Below are 9,600 nucleotides of genomic sequence, written 5' to 3' on the forward strand. Positions count from 1 at the left end.
TGTCATTAAAAATCTTTCCTTGGGCTACTTGGAAACCAGGAGGTTTTAGATGATGATAATATTATTTTATTATCATCTCAGGACTTAGGGGAATGGATTTAAAATTTAGGTGAATCTAGGATCAGAGAATAAAATAAATGAATTATTTCATTATGCATCAAACACATGCATATTCTTGCTTTATTGGATAAGAAAGCTTGACGTCACATGGCTGCAAACATTGGCCCTTGGCCCCAATACCTTCAACGGTGATAGCTTTGGAGTCAGGTTCCCAGAACACCTAGCCACTTGGTAGCTCTGTGTGAGATTGATTCTGCAGGCTGAAGGAGTAATTTCCATTCTCCAGTGATCAATGCCACGGGTGGAGGTCCCAGGTTACATCTGATTTCTGGGCTTACATCTTTGTCAGTTGTCTCTTTGCTATAATTCTGTCTAGGTCTCTGGTTGTTGTGCATGAAAAGTTAAGTCTCGATCCAAAACGCTTTGGGGGAACTTTACTGTGTGAGGACGGAGTGAGAGGAAACAGCTGGGAGCCCTGCTGTAGCACATTTTCAACTTAAATAGCGCTGCAGCTTTGGAAAGGAAAACACTCATTACTGGCACGTGAGGGTCTGATCTCTAGCAGATGTGGATGCACATGCAAACTGTGTAACCACCGCAGCACTTCATTCATGGCGTGAGGCCATGAGATTAGGAATGATGGAGAGGCTTTGAGCAGCTGTCTAACATGCCCCACGCTTTTGGCAAGACCAAGTGCGATCACCCCAGAGAGATGCGACTGTCTTACTACTTCTAGTACGAAAGGCAATGTGTCTTAAGGTGAAACAGCCCTCCCTGCTTGGAAATTGCCTCCTTTTATCTAAAAGATATATTTTTTCTTATTGTGGTTGAATATGCCTCACGGAAAATTTACCATTTTAACCATTTTTAAGGTTTGTTTCTATGAAGTCACTTCTCAGTGGAGTTAGGGATCCCTTGTCACTTACATATTGTTCATAAACCTTACGGGCCTCTTGCTTTATTTCTGACAGTAAAGGACTCCCATGTCCTCTAATTTTTTTTTTTTTTTTTTTTTTTTTTCCAATCACAAGCCTTCCATCATATTTGGGGCTCTCATTTAAAACTTCACGAGGCAATTGATATCAGTGCTCCAAGTGGCTTGGCTGTGAGGGTAATTGTGGAGTAAAGCCAGGGCTGACCAGCAGGGAGAGTGGCAGGAGGAAAAGAAGTATACAGAGCTGTAACTTAGGACATTGGTTGCCTTTTATCTGTTTTTCTTTTGCCTGTATGCAGTGATTCATTGAGACCCTGGGGAACGAGGGAGTAGATGTAACATCACACAGTGAAGACAGCTCTCTCTCCCCCTCCTATTTTTTCTCCCTAACCCCTTCAGGCTCAGCGGGACATCATATTTGAACTTCGCAGAATTGCTTTTGATGCAGAGTCTGAACCAAATAACAGCAGCGGCAGCATGGAGAAGCGCAAGTCCATGTACACCCGGGATTATAAAAAACTTGGCTTCATTGTAAGTAAGCCATCTCCAGTAAGCTCTCCTTCCAGCATCCCAGGGCCTGACCTCAGCCGCATAACTGATGTCTCCTCCAAGCGTGTGGTCCTCTTGTGCCTTACAGAATAGTTTCCACATTTTCCAGATGTTTAGCTGGTTTAAACAAGATCACATGAAAATCTCTTCTGGCTGCAGTGAAATGGAATAACTTGCACAAGTGTGACTAATACTGAGTTTGTTGATTCAGTTCTGATTAAGTGTAACCAAGAGTAGTTAGCTCGGAAAGCATCTAGACTTCATTAAATTTACTTCACAAGAGGCTTAAGGTTCTATTTGAATTAAATGGGTGATGGCAACTGTGGGATGGATCTTATTATTGGGCTAGTGATTGGATTATTCACATACATCGATTTCGTATCAAAATCAAATTGAGTCTCCTGAAATTTAATCACAATCTGATTTATGTAATTTATATTTTCCTAAAAGTTTTGTCTTGCTACAGATAATGATAAGATATCTCCTAGATTTTCTTTCTTTCAGTTTGCAAATCGGAACACAGCTTGTCCTGAATATAAACTGTTGTTTTTGTTTCTACTTCTGGTCTAGCTTTTATCACCATCATATTTCTACATGACCTTTGGCTAATTAATCTCCAATTCTGCAGGTATAAATTTGGGTTTCTTTTTTACCTCCTTCATAAGCATCTTAAATGAGATTTCTGGCTTCAGTGATTAGAAATCACAAGGCATTATTTTTTTATTTTTATTTTTTCACACACACACACATTGTATTTTATTTTTACAAGAGATAAATAAACTGACACCAAGCATTGTAAGTGGATGACTACAACAAAAGCAAGAATGATTGCAATTACCAAACACGAAACACACTCATACTTTGTCATAATATTGACATTCAGTCCACTAATCCTCCACTGTAACGGCTCCTTTACTTTGCAGTGAAAATTGATTTGTATATTTTTTGCCTCTGAGTCCTTGTGGGATTTTTTTTTTATTCAAACAGAAAGTCACAAATATTATAATCATCATCATCAGTTCACTCAGTCCCATGTAATTAATTTTTTTCATCTTGATCTTTTCTTAGCACTTTTATGAATTCATCAGTTTTCCATTAGAGTTCTGAAAATGCTTGTTCATTCAGCTCAACAGCACAGTCCCTTACCAGAAACCTGTACTTGTCAGAGTCTTTTCCATGAATTCCTTGAAGATGAAAACCTTTTATAGCAACATTTTTGCAAAAGCATCAGAGTACACCCAGAACTGTCTGTAAATGACAAAAGACTTAAAAATGACTATGGTTAAAGATTTCATGAAAGTTCATAATAATGCAATTGACAAGGAAATTTAGTTATTTCTGACATATACATTTTAAAGTAATGACTAGAATTATGACTTATAACATTATACCAGAACATATAAGATTTTTAGAAATTTCATGTAATGTCTGAAACATTTATATTAACATATTTCCATACAAATAACCCAAAGAAAGTTTAGTATTAGTTGTTTTTGTTTGTTTCTTTGTTTGTCTTTTTATACTGCAGGTTCTTACTAGTCATCAATGTTATACACATAAGTGTACACATGTCAATCCCAATCACCCAATTCAGCACACCACCATCCCCATCCCACCGCAGTTTTCCCCCCTTGGTGTCCATACGTCGGTTCTCTACATCTGTGTCTCAACTTCTACCCTGCAAACCGGTTCATCTGTACCATTCTTCTAGGTTCGACATACATGTGTTAATATACGATATTAGTTTTTCTCTTTCTGACTTACTTCACTCTGTATGACAGTCTCTAGACCCATCCACGTCTCAGCAAATGACTCAATTTCGTTCCTTTTTATGGCTGAGTAGTACTCCCTTGTATATATATACCACATCTTCTTTATCCATTCGTCTGTCGATGGGCATTTAGGTTGCTTCCATGACCTGGCTATTGTAAATAGTGCGGCAATGAACATTGGGGTGCATGTGTCTTTTTGAATTATGGTTTTCTCTGGGTATATGCCCAGTAGTGGGATTGCTGGGTCATATGGTAATTCTATTTTTAATTTTTTAAGGAACCTCCATACTCTTCTCCATAGTGGCTGTACCAATTTATATTCCCACCAACAGTGCAAGAGAGTTCTGGTTTCTCAACACCCTCTCCAGCATTTGTTGTTTGTAGATTTTCTGATGATGCCCATTCTAACTGGTGTGAGGTGATAGCTCATTGTAGTTTTGATTTCAATTTCTCTAATAATTAGTGACGTTGAGCAGCTTTTCATGTGCTTTTTGGCCATCTGTATGTCTTCTTTGGAGAAATGTCTATTTAGGTCTTCTGCCCATTTTTGGATTGGGTTGTTTGTTTCTTTAATATTGAGCTGCATGAGCTGTTTATATATTTTGGAGATTAATCCTTTGTCCGTTGATTTGTTTGCAAATCTTTTCTCCCATTCTGAGGGTTGTCTTTTCATCTTGTTTTTGGTTTCCTTTGCTGTGAAAAAGCTTTGAAGTTTCATTAGGTCCCATTTGTGTATTTTTGTTTTTATTTCCATTACTCTAGGAGATGGATCAAAAAACATCTTCCTGTGATTTATGTCAAAGAGTGTTCTTCCTATGTTTTCCTCTAAGGGTTTTATAGTGTCTGGTCTTACATTTAGGTCTCAAATCCATTTTGAGTTTATTTTTGTGTATGGTGTTAGGGAGTGTTCTAATTTCATTCTTTTACATGTGGCTGTCCAGTTTTCCTAGCACCATTTATTGAAGAGACTGTCTTTTCTCCATTGTATATCCTTGCCTCCTTTGTCATAGATTAGTTGACCATAGGTGCATGGGTTTATCTCTGGGCTTTCTATCATGTTCCATTGATCTATGTTTCTGTTTTTGTGCCAGTACCATATTGTCTTGATTACTGTAGCTTTGTAGTATAGTCTGAAGTCAGGGAGTCTGATTCCTCCAACTCCGTTTTTTTCCCCTCAAGACTGCTTTGGCTGTTTGGGGTCTTTTGTGTCTCCATACAAATTTTAAGATGATTTGATCTAGTTCCTTAAAAATTGCTATTGATAATTTTATAGGGATTGCGTTGAATCTGTAGATTACTTTGGGTAGTATAGTCATTTTCATAATATTGATTCTTCCAGTCCAAGAACATGGTATATCTCTTCATCTGTTGGTATCATCTTTAATTTCTTTCATCAGTGTCTTATAGTTTTCTGGATACAGGTCTTCTGTCTCCCTAGGTAGGTTTATTCCTAGGTATTTTATATTTTTTGTTGCAGTGGTAAACAGGAGTGTTTCGATAATTTCTCTTTCAGATTTTTCATCATTAGTGTATAGCAATGCAAGAGATTTCTGTGCATTAATTTTGTATCTTTCAACTTTACCAAATTCATTGATTAGCTCTAGTAGTTTTCTGGTGGCATTTTTAGGATTCTCTGTGTATAGTATCATGTCATCTGCAAACAGTGACAATTTTACTTTTTCTTTTCCAATTTGTATTCCTTTTTTTCTTTCTCCTCTCTGATTGCCGTGGCTAGGACTTCCAAAACTATGTTGAATAATAGTGGTGAGAGTGGACATCCTTGTCTCGTTCCTGATCTTCGAGGAAATGCTTTCAGTTTTTCACCATTGAGAATGCTGTTTGCTGTGGGTTTGTTGTATATGGCCTTTATTATGTTGAGGTAGGTTCCCTGTATGCCCACTTTCTGGAGAGTTTTTGTCATAAATGGGTGTTGAATTTTTTCAAAAGCTTTTTCTGCATCTATTGAGATGATCATATGGTTTTTATTCTTCCATTTGTTAATACGGTGTATCACATTGATTCACTTGTGTATATTGAAGAATCCTAGCATCAGTGGGATAAATCCCACTTGATCATGGTGTATGATCCTTTTAATGTGTTGTTGGAATCTGTTTGCTAGTATTTTGTTGAGGATTTTTGCATCTATGTTCATCAGTGATACTGGTCTGTCATTTTCTATTTTGTAGTATCTTTGTCTGGTTTTGGTATCAGGGTGATGGTGGCCTCATAGAATGAGTTTGGGAGTGTTCCTTCCTCTGTTATTTTTTGGAAGAGTTTGAGAAGGATGGGTGTTAGCTCTTCTCTAAATGTTTGATAGAATTCACCTGTGAAGCCATCTGGTCCTGGACGTTTGTTTGTTGGAAGATTTTTAATCACAGTTTCAATTTCGTTACTTGTGATTGGTCTGTTCATTTTTTCTGTTTCTTCCTGGTTCAGTCTTGGAAGGTTATACCTTTCTAAGAATTTGTCCATTTCTTCCAGGTTGTCCATTTTATTGGCATAGAGTTGCTTGTAGTAGTGTCTTAGGATGCTTTGTATTTCTGTGGTGTCTGTTGTAACTTCTCCTTTTTCATTTCTAATTTTATTGATTTGAGTCCTCTCCCTCTTTTTCTTGATGAGTCTGGCTAAAGGTTTATCAATTTTGTTTATCTTCTCAAAGAACCAGCTTTTAGTTTTATTGATCTTTGCTATTGTTTTCTTTGTTTCTATTTCATTTATTTCTGCTCTGATCTTTATGATTTCTTTCCTTCTGCTAACTTGGGTTTTGTTTGTTCTTCATTCTCTAGTTCCTTTAGGTGTAAGGTTAGATTGTTTACTTGAGATTTTTTTTGTTTCCTGAGGTAGGCTTGTATAGCTATAAACTTCCCTCTTAGAACTGCTTTTGCTGCGTCCCATAGGTTTTGGATCGTCGTGTTTTCATTGTCATTTGTCTCTAGGTATTTTTTGATTTCCTCTTTGATTTCTTCAGTGATCTCTTGGTTATTTAGTAACATATTGTTTAGCCTCCATATGTTTGTGTTTTTCACAGTTTTTTTCCTGTAATTCATTTCTAATCTCAGAGCATTGTGGTCAGAAAAGGCGCTTGATTTGATTTCAATTTTCTTAAATTACTGAGGCTTGATTTGTGATCCAAGATATGATCTATCCTGGAGAATGTTCCCTGTGCACTTGAGAAGAAAGTGTAATCTGCTGCTTTTGGATGGAATGCCCTATAAATATCAATTAAATCTATCTGGTCTATTGTGTCATTTAAAGCGTGTGTTTCCTTATTTATTTTCATTTTGGATGATCTGTCTATTGGTGTAAGTGAGGTGTTAAAGTCCCCCACTATTACTGTGTTACTGTCGATTTCCTCTTTTATAGCTGTTAGCAATTGCCTATGTATTGAGGTACTCCTATGTTGGGTGCATATATATTTATAATCGTTATATCTTCTTCTTGGATTGATTCCTTGATCATTATGTAGTGTCCTTCCTTGTCTCTTGTAACATTCTTTATTTTAAAGTCTATTTTATCTGATATGAGTATAGCTACTCCAGCTTTCTTTTGATTTCCATTTGCATAGAATCTTTTTCCGTCTCCTCACTTTCAGTTTGTATGTGTCCCTAGGTCTGAAGTGGGTCTCTTGTAGACAGCATATATATGGGTCTTGTTTTTGTATCCATTCAGCAAGCCTGTGTCTTTTGGTTGGAGCATTTAATCCATTCACGTTTAAGGTAATTATCAATATGTATGTTCCTATGACCATTTTCTTAATTGTTGTGGGTTTGTTTCTGTAGGTCCTTTTCTTCTCTTGTGTTCCCCACTTAGAGACGTTCCTTTAGCATTTGTTGTAGAGCTGATTTGGTGGTGCTGAATTCTCTTAGCTTTTGCTTGTCTGTAAAGCTTTTGATTTCTCCATTGAATCTGAATGAGATCCTTGCCAGGTAGAGTAGTCTTGGTTGTATGTTCTTCCCTTTCATCACTTTAAGAATATCATGCCACTCTCTTCTGGCTTGTAGAGTTTCTGCTGAGAAATCAGCTGTTAACCTTATGGGAGTTCCCTTGTATGTTATTTGTCAGTTTTCCCTTGCTACTTTCAATAATTTTTCTTTGTCTTTAATTTTTGCCAATTTGATTACTATGTGTCTCGGCATGTTTCTCCTTGGGTTTATCCTGTATGGGACTCTCTGCGCTTCCTGGACTTGGGTGGCTATTTCCTTTCCCATGTTATGGAAGTTTTTGACTATAATAGCTTCAAATATTTTCTTGGGTCCTTTCTCTCTTCTCCTTCTGGTACCCCTATAATGCGAATGTTGTTGCATTTAATGTTGTCCCAGAGGTCTCTTAGGCTGTCTTCATTTCTTTTCATTCTTTTTTCTTTAGTCTGTTCCACAGCAGTGAATTCCACCATTCTGTCTTCCAGGTCACTTATCCGTTCTTCTGCCTCAGTTATTTTGCTATTGATTCCTTCTTGTGTAGTTTTCATTTCAGTTATTGTATTGTTCATCTCTGTTTGTTTGTTCTTTGATTCTTCTAGGTGTTTTTTCTTTAATTCTTCTAAGGCTTTGTTAAACATTTCTTGCATCTTCTCGATCTTTGCCTCCATTCTTTTTCCGAGGTCCTGGATCATCTTCACTATCATTATTCTGAATTCTTTTTCTGGAAGGTTGCCTATCTCCACTTCATTTAGTTGTTTTTCTGGGGTTTTATCTTGTTCCTTCATCTGGTACATAGCCCTCTGCCTTTGCGTCTTGTCTGTCTTTCTGTGACTGGGGTTTTTGTTCCCCAGGCTGCAGGATTGTAGTTCTTCTTGCTTCTGCTGTTTGCCCTCTGGTGGATGATGCTATCTAAGAGGCTTGATGGGAGGGCCTGGTGCTTGATGGGAGGGACTGGTGGTGGTTAGAGCTGACTGTTGCTCTGGTGGGTAGAGCTCAGTAAAACTTTAATCCACTTGACTGTTGATGGTTGAGGCTGGGTTCCCTCCCTGTTGGTTGTTTGGCCTGAGGCAACCCAACACTGGAGCCTACCTGGGCTCTTTGGTGGGGCTAATGACAGACTCTGGGAGGGTTCATGCCAAGGAGTACTTCCCAGAACTTCTGCTGCCCGTGTCCTTGTCCCCTCGGTGAGCCACAGCCACCCCCCGCCTCTGCAGGAGACCCTCCAACATTAGCAGGTAGGTCTGGTTCAGTCTCCCCTGGGGTCACTGCTCCTTCCCCTTGGTCCCAGTGTGCACACTACTTTGTGTGTGCCCTCCAAGAGTAGAGTCTCTGTTTCCCCCAGTCCTGTTGAAGTCCTGCAATCAATTCCCACTAGCCTTCAAAGTCTGATTCTCTAGGAATTCCTTCTCCCGTTGCCAGACCCCCTGGTTGGGAAGCCTGACATGGGGCTCAGAACCTTCAGTACAGTGGGTGGACTTCTGTGGTATAAGTGTTCTCCAGTCTGTGAGTCACCCACCCAGCAGTTATGGGATTTGATTTTACTGTGATTGTGCCCCTCCTACCGTCTCATTGTGGCTTCTCCTTTGTCTTTGGATGTGGGGTATCTTTTTTGGTGAGTTCCAATGTCTTCCTGTCAATGATTGTCCAGCAGCTAGTTGTGAGTCTGGTGTTCTCGTAAGAGGGAGTGAGAGCAGGTCCTTCTGCTCCGCCATCTTGGTTCCCCCAACCCAGGCATTATTTCATAACTGCAAATACTCTTTTCTTGAATTCACACACACACACCTACACACATATTAATATTTATTTATACACATTGATATCCATGCCTTTTTGTTATTTGGGAAACCTTGTCTTTCATGGGAATTGTCTTTGAAAATGTTTCCACATCAGGTACGTGGGTTGTTTTTCGTTACTGAAGAGTTTTTATTATTTGGATGTACTACAGTTTATTTAACCAAGCTCTTTTACTGAGTGTTTAAGTGTTTTGAAATTACCAAGAAGTCCATAATTAACATCTTTGCCACCCAGTATTTATGTACATCCATGATCATGTTATTAGGGTAAATCTGTGGAACTGGCATTTCTATGGTATATATTTTTAAAGCTTTTAACATCATCAATTTGCTTTCTGCAAACATTGGGTAATTTCCACTTTAACCGGCGGCGGATCAGAGTAACTGTTTTATAAACCTCTCCTATTTTTCTTAAACTAAAAAAAAAAACCTAGTAATTTGATGTTATTCCTTTTATACTGGTAGTCTTAACATGTCTTTTCTAATAAGAATACTTGTGAAGCATTGTATTTAGCTTTGCAACTTGCTTTACAGAGGTATTATGACATCATTTTTTTTTTTTTTTTTTCCGG

General features: G+C 38.2%; 1 protein-coding gene across 4 annotated transcripts in view; it reads left to right on the top strand.

Moving 5' to 3' along the window:
- The window catches only part of ELMO1 (engulfment and cell motility 1), a 462,642-nt gene that overhangs the window by 111,720 nt on the left and 341,322 nt on the right, over positions 1 to 9,600 (top strand). For all 4 annotated transcript variants that reach the window (XM_007446111.1, XM_007446110.1, XM_007446113.1 and 1 more), the window contains one exon: positions 1,394 to 1,525. In XM_007446111.1, the coding sequence (XP_007446173.1) occupies positions 1,394 to 1,525 (132 nt within the window). The remainder of the gene's footprint in view (positions 1 to 1,393; positions 1,526 to 9,600) is intronic.

This window comes from Lipotes vexillifer, unplaced genomic scaffold, assembly GCF_000442215.2.
Source record: "Lipotes vexillifer unplaced genomic scaffold, Lipotes_vexillifer_v1.1 scaffold822, whole genome shotgun sequence".
NCBI lineage: Eukaryota > Metazoa > Chordata > Mammalia > Artiodactyla > Lipotidae > Lipotes > Lipotes vexillifer.